Here is an 11254-nt window from a genome sequence, read left to right as displayed (position 1 = left end):
AAAGCCCTTACTGATACTAAATAGAATTCTACGTATTTTCAATGTAGTAAACATTAAAAATAGTTTAATTTTAGCAATGAGTATATTATTTATTTCAAATACATATTAATACAGATTATTAATATTTTATTGTATTTCTAAACTACTATTTAAAGTTTTTCTTATGGATTGTTTTTGCCTGCAAGTCATTTGATCTAACACGTGATTTATTACGTGACGTTTGTGTTGGTTCCTTGACGCAAACAAGGAAGGCAAAATGGCTGACTCTTTGTACGGATATATCGTTGTACCATAAATCGTGTCAGACGCAGAGTCGCCAGTACAAATGCTGTTCGGACGGTGAATAATACCAGTTTCAGTTAAGCCATATATGTTGAACCATGGGCCTGAAGCTAAGCTCACAGAACCCACCCCGTTTGAGAACATACTCTGGCAGTAGCCCTGGTCCAAGTGGCTCAAATGAACTTGCATTAAGTAGAAATGGAGGCCCTGGTAGTAGTGGGGGTGCTAGAACAAGAGCCCGAAGCCTTGGAAATTTTCCAACACCTGGACATTCTTCTACGTTGTCAATACCGGGGGCATCAGGTGGTGTGCACAGAAGCAACTCGCCAGATTCAGATTCAAGTACTCCGGAAGATGGAGTGTTCGGCAGGGCCTTTGCGCATTCATTACCCGTACATCTTTTTGCTCTTCAAGGTGGGTGCTGTTGACACGTAGCATCAATTGAAATTAGGAATTCACCCAATCAGTTTCGCATAGAAAATTGTATTTTGATAGGGAATGTGTAAACCGAAAACATAAGTTACATCGGTCGAGGTCATTGTTCATTTTGCACCCAGGCCCTTTGTTTTGAAGAACCACGTGTTTCCTCCTCTTAGGAGGCTATTCTTTTCTCTCACTCGTTCATTCTGTCTCGTTCGTTCTCTCTCATTCGTTCCTTTTGTCTCGTTCGTTCTAGCTCATTCGTTCATTCTTTCGTTCGTTCTCTCTCAAGCACATTTGTTACACTGGCACCCACATTCGCGCATGTACACACACAGACACAGACACAATCATCTGTTATAGAAAAAAGTTTTCAGGGGGAGTCAAAGAAGTAGACTGGCTAGACTGGAATAAATGACACAGTGTAAACGAATAACAGTTTGTTTTATATGCAACTATTGAAGGGAACCGATTTGACAATGGCAGTATAATGAATAAATCTGTTTACCATATAGCTCAGCAGTTTCTTTAATCTAGAAGTGAGCCTTTTACAGTGGAACCTCGGTTAACGACCACAATCCGTTCAGGAAAGTTGTTCGGTATGCGAATTGTTTGCTATCCGAAACAATTTTCCCCATAAGAAATAAAGGAAATAGATTTAATTGGTCCCCAGCCCCTGTTGACTCACTCATATTTTAAAGTTACAGGCTAAATAGGTATTATTTTTAATGAAAACAGTTATAATACAATATATATGGAATTAAATAAACATAAAAACATTAACCAAAGCATTTAAACATAAGAAAACTTGCCGTTTTGATGTCGTGGGTGGATGGAGGTGTGGGGAGGAATTACTGCTTTGATTCCACCTCCATGAGCACATGTGGCATTGTAAAATCAGGGGCGACCTCCCTTTTCTGTTGCTTTGAGGTTGAAGGAAAAAACTTGTCCATTGTCTGTTGCTTCTGCCTTTTGTGTAACACTTTTCGGTAATAATACATCACATTATCATTGAACATGTTTAGGCTCCTACTGCCTATTGCACTTTTAGGGAAAGACTTTTCTACAAACAGTTGCAATTCCCCCTACTTCGCACACATTTCTTTAATCACAAAAATCACTACACAAGAATGATGCGCACAGATAAAGATAACGAACGACTGATCGTAACTGTGTTTGGAGCTCAAATGATGCTTGGTTTGAAATGCTGGTCAATCACATGTCGGTGATGTGGCTATTCATTATCCGAAGTTTTGTTCACTCTCCGGTGCAAATTTTTACTGAAATTTTTGTTTGTTATCCGAAATGTTTGCCATCAGAGGCGTTCGCTAGCTGAGGTTCCACTGTATAACAATGAAACTGTTTCATGTTATCACAAAAATAAGACTTGTCAAATAAAGTATAAACATGTACAGCTTGGTAGGTTTTACTTAGTTTCACTTAGATCACAAAATGTACTTTTAAGTAACCAAAAATGGCCGAAATTGAGCCCATTGACCATGAAAGAGTTTAAAGAAAAATAGCTTTGAAAATGGAAGAGAAGGAACATATTCTGAAACCAAAACTGGTTTTACATTTACAAGGAAAAATTAACATTGAAATAATAGAATCACTTCATCCACACTGTTAAGTGGGCAATAGAATATCATGTTGTAATAATTGTTAATTTTTTTATTAAATAGCATTTATTTAGGCTGTACCTAAGTGGCATTATGGACAGTGCTTACATCCAAAGAACAAAATGATTTTTTTCCCCTTAAAATCAGTCACAAATCGTTCCAAGGTTTTGTATTATTAGCTTTTCTCCATTTCCTGATCTTCATACTGAAGTAGAAACAAGTTCTGCCATATACAGTAATCAGATATGCAAAACTGCTTTGACACAGACTGATTTTAGATGTCAGGAACAGAAAAAGAGCAGGGAAAAAAAATCTGGTTGTACTTTGTTAGCTTGTATAGCCACAGTAATTTTATGCATTTGTGAATGATATTGTTATACATCATTTTATTGTTTAACACACAGTTTATTTAAATAATGTCATTTATTATCAGTATTTTTATAAATATTTTAGAGATGACTTTTGTGAAGTTATAGCATTCATAAGTAAAATGCAATTGTTCTTGGTTAAGATCTAAGAGTAATGTTAATACAATTTCTTTTGTGATTTTAACCAACTTGCTTTACTGTTTCTCTGACTGGAACAGAGCCCTGTCAGTTTCTTCCTAAAGTGAAAAGCACATCATACCTTTTTTTTTTGATTTTCAGATCGAAGCAATGTACATTTTAGAAGTAAGTGTGATCAGTTTGGGTTATTTTAGTTTAATGTAACCGGTGTGCATTTTTTAATTGAGCAGGAGCAATTGATCGTTTATTTTAGATTTTTTATTTTACATTGAGTAGCATGTATTTCCTGTTTGTTTTCTTTTTTTGGTGAAATGACACTGGTGAAATAAATTTTGCTTTTTAAATAGTGTTACTAACACGAGTGATAATCTTACATCTTGATATTGATAATATTAATTTTTTTAAATTTCACTTCTTGTAATTAGAGCTTTGCAGAAATGTAGCATGTCATAATGAAATTTAAGTATTTCTGGAGATTGCCAAGCATTTAATAAGGTATTCTGCATATGACGTTTTTCAGTTAAGGTAACACAATTTGGTGCATTTTACATATGCACTTTTGAGTGTTTACAGATTTAATTTTGGAGAGGTCTTGTTCCACATTTGAGAGAATAATATTAAGGGTGATAAGTTATAATATGAATGTCTTTATACAGGAAGCAGTATGTTATGACCTAACATATCCATTAACATCTGTTATATCTGTTTGTGTGGATAAACATTGTGTTCTGAACTATTACAGGTGTGCGCGTTGTTATGTACATATAACACAACAAAATATTAGAATATATAGAATAAACTACTACATTATTTCATATAATGTTGTGTTACTGTATTTAATGTGTCAAGAGTTGGCAACTTACACCAGTATCAAATTTCTGTAAGTGAGCATGATTTAGCAAAAATTAAGCATACATGTGCTTCACTTTGCAGGTATAAAGTGTCCAGTGTGCTCAAAAGCAATTGCAGCTGATGATGTGGAGTGTCACCTTGTGATGTGTCTGACCAAACCACGCATAAGTTACAATGGTAAGCACTACTTCTGAGCACTATCAAAGAGATGCGCACTGTACTATTTATACAGTAAGCACTGCCAGAAGATTGTAATCTTATTGGGTTTCACCATGTTAAAGGTGCTTAGAAGTGATTGTGCTATGCTAATTTGATCTGGTATACATCAACACATATGCAATATTTACAGATCCATTTAAAGTTGAATTTTACAGATATATCAACATATAATCTGCAATGTATTAACATATATGCAGTATGATGAAAGTCATACCCCTTTGATTATCAGGTTGAAGAGATCAACTCTTCTTGATTTTGCTTCTGAGTTGTAGTCATATTTCAGTTTGGATATCAGCGTTGGGTGTTCTTGTTTGTTTACTTTAGCTGCAGTTTGCTTCTATTTTCTTTTTATTGGTATATAATTGTAAAGCAAAATTTGTAAAGTGCTTATTCAGTCCTAAGGAGTGTGCTCTTAGCGCTTAATTGAAATAGTGAAACATGACTATACGAGGGACAGGAAAACACAAAACATGTGAACTATAAAAGAATAAGCAACTGTACTAAACAAAGAATAACATCAACAATAAAGTATAATACTCATTGTTCAATAAACACTGTTTGCAAGGCTCTTTGTTTCACTATAATTAAGCTGGTTGATGTAACACTGGCCAACAAACATTAACCATTTCAGACATCTATATTCATACACATAAGTGTTAATATCTTGAAGTATGTTTGCACACTATTGATATATATATATATTAAAGCAGAACATTAATACTTTTTAAAAAAAACTTTTACAGAAGACGTACTGACAGAAGATAAAGGTGAATGTGTCATTTGCTTTGAAGATCTCAGTCGTGGAGACACAATTGCACGTCTTCCTTGTCTTTGCATATATCACAAAGGGTAAGGTGTGCAATACTTTTTGTGTTGCTTGCAAACATGTTTCAAACATTATCTAAATAGTTTGTTATGTATTTTCAGGAGTCTGCTTGGTCTTTGTCATTTTTTTTTAATTCTTAAACATGGTATTATGGATAACTGCATCTTGGATGTGAATCCATGATAGGCAGGAGAAAGTTATATAAAAATTTATAAAACATAAAGGCTCATACAGGCCATTGGTTTAATTTACTTTTTTTCAAGTGGTTTTATTCATTAGTAGCAGATTGCAAGCTGCAAAAATAATGAGCTGGTCTGTGTTTTGCTGCAGGTGCATTGACAAGTGGTTTGAGAAAAACCGCTCCTGCCCAGAACATCCAGGAGATTGATGTTACAGGCATCACATCTAGTGCCAGTAAGGGACACTTTTGAGGGCATAAGCAATCGTCATGAATGTTTGTCAGAAATCATGGCCGCACTAGTGTTTTTCTGGGATGTTTATTACAAATTGTCACTTATAGACTTGGTCTTGCGGTGTCAAATATTTGAGTCAAAACATTTGCTGTATTTAAAACAGGTGGTGTTGTTCAGTCAAACAAAATTTGCAACTTGCAACCAGGCTCTGATGAGCCAGCCACTGAGAACTGACCTGCACTGGCAGAGGGAATTCAGGGCTTTGCTTGATCTTAGATCCAAGTTTGGTTTCTTGGATTTTTCAACTGGACAGTGTTATTTAATGATGAAGCACCAATAAGGATGAGTCAGCTTTGGATGTGGCATCTTGTGATACTGATCCAGGCTTCTTACCATGTCAGTTGGAACTGTGATCTGTTTTCTGCTCATCTCAGTTATCTTCTCGGTCAACTGTTGGATGGTGTTGTAATAGAATTCAGGACTAAAATGGCCTGTCATGATTCTGTGATTTTTTTTTTTTTTAAATGAAGTTTACATGCTTTGTACAGGTGCCGATGTATATGTATATGAACCTGTGTATATGTATGTGAGCAAGAGAGATAGGGATATCTTCAAAATGTGGAGACATAAAATCTGTACATTTGCACTTGTTGTGTATATGCAGATGGTGGATGTTGAATAGTGGTGGCAGCATTAGCAAATCTTTTCATGATGCTTGTTGTGAAACTGGTTGAATGACTTAGAATCTATGATCAAAACATTACATTGTGTTCATATAAAAGCTTGAACTAGAAGACGAAGTAAAGATATATTTGTCATCACAAGGTTTGATGGTAGCTTTATAAGTGATTCTGCTGTATACCAAACCCACCTGTAAATACTTATGTGCATCCTTTCATACTCTCATTTCCAGCTTCCTTGCGGCTACATTGCAATTTATGAATGTGTAAGAAAGGTGTAATTGGTTGTAAAGGGTAAGGACAGGGTGGGAGGTTGTACAAACTACCGGGAAAGTCTTAGAATGAATGAAAACGATTCTCGTAAATTGGCATTAAACTGAAGTAAAGTGTTATTGCCTTCTTTGACTTGTGCTTACAGTTAACAAGTTTGCATAATGATCATCTTGCTTCCAGACCTCCTGTAGTACAACATGGATTTTATTTATGTTAAATTTAAAATGAAATCTAAAATTGATGTTTTATCAATTAATCTACACTCAAGTGCAAGCTATGTGATGGGAGACTCCATCAGTAGCTTTTTAACTTGTAATATGAATGATCATTTTGTGATCTTGAATATTCTAAATAAGTAGTTTTGAAGTTGAGAGATTTAGCAGTGTCAGTTATTTTATTTCCAAATTTTTTAAGGTTGTCTTTGAAGATTTTAAGTGTCAGCTTTGCTGATGCATTTAGTTTTTTCTTTAAGTATGTAATAATCAAAATGTGGCACTACATCTATGGGCAACAGCTGATGAAAATAAAGTCCAGTTTTTTTGATTGGCTCAGTTGCTTCATCTTTATGTCACAGTCTTACTGCAAGATCAGGTGTTTTTGGTTCTGTACCCTACCAGTTCACATACTCTAATGAGAGTTATTTTCACAGATGGTCATGGTGTGTCTAGGAAATTGAAGAAGCAAAAATCATGCAGTATAATACATGTTTGCATTCTTTACACCTATGTTGTTTTTTTAGGGTGTGTCTAATAAAAATTCACACAAGCTTGGTTGTTGCTCCATGTTTAGTTGAAAGAATTTCTTGGCAAACATTTTGAAGAGACAAAGCTAGTCAGCTGATGGCCTGATCCAGTATTTCTTATTTTATGATTGGTTAGCTAAAATGCCGTTAAAGGTTGCAGCACCATCATGTAAAATATTAAGTATTGCATACTGACCACGTTTTGTAATGAGGACATTATAAGGGACTAAAATTATTTGGCAACATTTGTAAAAGGTTATTAGTGCTGTTGTATCTTTGAGACGTGGAGAACTACAGCTAATTAAAATGAAATATCATGGGACATACCTGTTTACTGTTGGTAATGTAGTGTGTTACCATCTCACAGCTTTGTTATGTAGGAGTCTTAGAACAAGTTCACAGGCTTTTATTATACTTTCAGTTATAGATGCATAAGCTGTATTGGAAAATATGTGCAACAGAATACTTTCTAATAAGAAAAAGCTTCATATTATGTAACACAATACAGAAAACAGGATGAAGTAGTAACAGATCTTGGAGTAATGAGGAATGAAAATTACTTATCAAGAAGATGTGCCGTTTGAGTGTGTAGAATCTTCGTAATGGTCATCTACTTGTTCTGGAAAATGTCTGCTGTCTAATGAGTGTTAGGAATGCTGGAAAATGGGGATAAGACAAGGTTGTCATTAACATCAAGTAGACTGTACTGATAGATTAGAGATTTGGTTTTGAACACGCGCAAACATTTGTGAACAGCAGTTTTGGAAGATTATTAAGAATGTAAACAATTTCAAAATATTTTTGAATAAGCTGCATCATGTTGAGCTGTAGGTTATGTGGCTTTTGTCTGCAGATAATGCAGTTTGAGCTGTTGTCAACAACCTGTTGTGCTGCTGGTAGGAGTCAGTTCTATAATAATGTTATCAGTGTTTGAGATATGTCCTTCAGCTTGGATTGGTTGTTTTTTCCTTCATAGTTTTCAGAGTGTATGTTAACTCATTCAACCAACAGTTGCATATACATTGATATAAGGGAATCACAATTCCATCTTAAAAACTTTGCAACACTGTGGTTATTGGCTTGTTCATTGCATTTCTAGAAGTGCAAGCCTGAAAAGTATCATTTAGTGCTTTTGGAGGAGCAAGTGCCATCAGCCTAGGTGAATTTTCATATATTACAAATTTCTACAGGCTACCAGAAACATGTCTTTAACAGAATTTGTTCTCTTACTACTCTAGTCATTTATTAGGATGCAGTGTTTGTGTATTAACTGAATAAAGCTGAGTGCATTGTTTGGTCTCATGACCGTCTGGTATTTTATTGTGTAGGCTATGTGCATTAATAGACCTCTGATGGAGCTTTGATTTAGGCAGGTATGCTCAGTGTTGTACGGGTGGAAGAGGATGCATGTAATAAAATAATATACTCAAGGTCATGGGAACAGCTAAAATATTTTTAAATGATATTGCTGCTCATATCTTAGATGCTTGCTATTTGCATGTGGTTGTCCATGTATATTAAAAATTTCTAATTTTCTGCACGTGCACACGAATCCATGCACATAAATACACAGCGAGAGAGAGAAAGATTGAGAAGTGTTGGAATAGTCTTCTCATTAAATCAATGAGATTTATGCATTATGTTCTGTTTATTTTATTGTCTTTTCGGTTATTTTGGACAAGCCCATTTTCCTTAATGCCATGATTCATTAGTTTTAATTTGGTTTAAAATTAAGTACAATTTGTTCTTGAAATTCTGCTTGGCTATTTAGAATTTCCTGAGATTACATTAATGTAGATTTTATTTTTGCTTCTCGAGTTTTTTGTCATCACTTACCTTTTTTTTTTTTTAAATGCTCTTTACAGTTTAGCATTTCTTGCTGCTCCACTAAGTAAATGTGGCTTTTTGACTAAAAAATGTTTCATTTGTAACATTTTCAACATACTGATTATGTCAAATTTAGTTTTTCTTTTTCTCTTTGGCCAGAAATTAACTTTGGCAATCACATAGATCTGAAGTTGTAGCAGTTTGCTTGGTTAATCTTGCTGATTTTGATAGTTTTATAAACCTTGCCCTGTCTGACCTCTAAGTTAGTTATGGCTTTAAAAAGTAATGCACACTACTTTTCTTTGAAATGCTAGTAAAAGCTTTGTCTGTGTCTGTGCATACATTTGCAAGTGTGAATAAAAATGAGAATTTCAGTTAACAAATTGTGTGCAAGTTGCAGAGTGTATTTTTACAACTGACTGAACACATAAAACATGTGTGGGAAAAGCCCATGGCATATCATTAAATCTGGTTCCATTTTTGGAAGTCATCAAGGCATGTCAAACTAACTTGCTGAAGGTCTATTTTTGGGATTGATGTAAAACTTCATCATTGTGCATTCTTTAAAGTCAACTGCTTTGTCATTTTGGATGTTGTCCCCAAGTGGGATTGCTTTTTTTTAAAAATACTTCTGTTTTAGCAGTTTAAAATGTTGTCAATTATGCAGTCAGCCTCATGTACTTTGTAGCAATACTGGATTCAAAATGTTCACTACAGAGGCATATATTACAGCCATCTTTTAGTTTTGGTAAACATAATATGTATATAATAATTAGTGTGCTGAGCGCATGCATTTTGATGGGAGTGTGGGTGTTGATATGTGTACCTGTGTCTACAGAGACTTGAAAGGATTCTTTGTGGCAGTTGCAGTTGCTTAGTGACAAGATATGTGAAAACTGATTCATGATCTAGGCATTGTTGGATCTGAAAAACTGTAATTTTCTGCTGATAATTGGAACCTGAATATAATTTTAAAATGTAATTATTTTTTTAAAATTAGCTTATGCTTTGATGTCGGTGTGTGCCATTAGACACTGTTCATATCCAATGAAATTACTAAAATTTGCTGCCCATGGCTCACTGTAGATGTTAGGTGATTAATTTCTCACCTTTGCAGAGTTGTCTTCCTTCAGGGCAGGGTATCAGTTTTGTGACTTAAACTGAAAGCATGCTGAATGTAATTTTTGTACTATTTTAAGTAATGACAGAAAGGTCTTTTTTAACCATACAAATATGGATAATGTTTTACCAAGTTTGACAAAACCTTTACGTGATAGTTGTTTATGCTACATGACAGTTGTAAAACCTTTGCCAAACTTGGTCAAATGTTCATCTATATTAGTGCAGTTAAGAATAGCCTGAAACTTATTGTCTAAAATGTTAGACTACTTTAAAATGATTAAAATCTTGCTTGCAATCCATATAAAGTTTTTAAGTGGCCTTAGTTAAAAATGGAGACAATATGAAATCTGCAATTGATAGACTGTGGTTTTCAACAATTATTTCTATAGTATCAGATGGGTAAAAGGAGAACTAGTTCAAATGCTTTTAGTTTCACTGTCAGAATTGTTGGAGTGACAATTTCACTTGTGAATTTGTCTTCACTATTCTGAATAATTCATGTTTCTCATTGAATAAAGCATTTTTTTTTTAAACAAAAGACCAGTGAAATTGCTAGTAGGGCTGAAATGGTAGATGCTGACGTTTTGAATTGTTTCTGCTCAAAATCTAAGGTTGTAAAACAATCTTTTACTTATATTTATATCTGAAACACAGCTCTTGAGCAGAACAGAGGCAATCTTTGTTTTGTCATCAAAACCATCCAGCACCAGTGTTCGCTTGTCATGAATTTGAGTTTGTTTTCCTTCTGTAAAAGTATGAAATGCTGTAGCCTGCAAGAACAGCATGTTTTAGACACAGCTGTAAGTAAATTGTTCATTGGAAACCTAACATATTGAGTGGAAATGACGTAAAACATTAGTATCTATCACTGAGCCCAACTTGCCTTTTCCTTTGAAAAACAGCAGCAGACAAAATTTCCCTAGATCAACATTTAACTTACACAAAATATATTTTTTAAACTGGTGTAATTTTTTAGTTATTTTATGATCATATGTTTTTTAAGTGACATCAAGCTCTGACATAGCATTTCTATGTTGTTTAAATTGACACCTTGTGTTTATATATGTGTACTTCTGATGCATACACTGTTCTGACGTGTATATGGAAGTAAAGAGAGGTACTTATGTGATGCGTCAAATACATGGGTTGAGCGTTAGTATTTGCTTTTCAGCAGTTTATTGATGTGGAATTTGATATCCTGTGGCATTACGCTGATTGGATACTCATTGAGTTTGAAGTACATCACACTACAGTAGTGCACTCACACCACTATCATCAATTATGAAATCCACTTAAAAAAATGTTTAAAATGTGCTATATAAATCCATATTATTAACTTATATTCATGCTGTATTGGAAACCATCACAGGCTAAAAAAAAACTGGCCTGGGCAATTGAGGTGACAAATGTAGTCGGGCCACTTATTAAATTTACAGCCAGCAATAAGTGCAGTGTACATTTGTCACCTCAATC

The 11254-nt window shown here is 34.4% G+C and overlaps 1 protein-coding gene across 3 annotated transcripts; it reads left to right on the top strand.

Moving 5' to 3' along the window:
- The first annotated feature begins 205 nt into the window (after positions 1 to 205).
- On the top strand, positions 206 to 10919 carry LOC112576764 (E3 ubiquitin-protein ligase znrf2-like). 3 transcript variants are annotated; one of them, XM_025259451.1, is made up of 6 exons: positions 208 to 696; positions 2969 to 2992; positions 3761 to 3856; positions 4642 to 4747; positions 5055 to 5138; positions 5301 to 10919. In XM_025259451.1, the coding sequence occupies exons 1-5, from the start codon at positions 381 to 383 to the stop codon at positions 5110 to 5112; spliced, it is 600 nt and encodes a 199-aa protein (XP_025115236.1). In that variant the 5' UTR covers positions 208 to 380; the 3' UTR covers positions 5113 to 5138; positions 5301 to 10919. The 3 variants fall into 3 exon arrangements, with proteins under 3 accessions (XP_025115237.1, XP_025115236.1, XP_025115235.1); XM_025259450.1 differs by having other exon boundaries at positions 209 to 696; positions 5055 to 10919; XM_025259452.1 differs by lacking the exon at positions 2969 to 2992 and having other exon boundaries at positions 206 to 696; positions 5055 to 10919.
- The last annotated feature ends 335 nt before the right edge of the window (positions 10920 to 11254 follow it).

Source organism: Pomacea canaliculata, linkage group LG12 (genome assembly GCF_003073045.1).
Source record: "Pomacea canaliculata isolate SZHN2017 linkage group LG12, ASM307304v1, whole genome shotgun sequence".
NCBI classification, from domain to species: domain Eukaryota; kingdom Metazoa; phylum Mollusca; class Gastropoda; order Architaenioglossa; family Ampullariidae; genus Pomacea; species Pomacea canaliculata.
Note: the sequence above shows the minus strand (reverse complement) of the source record. Positions and strands in the feature narration are given on the sequence as shown.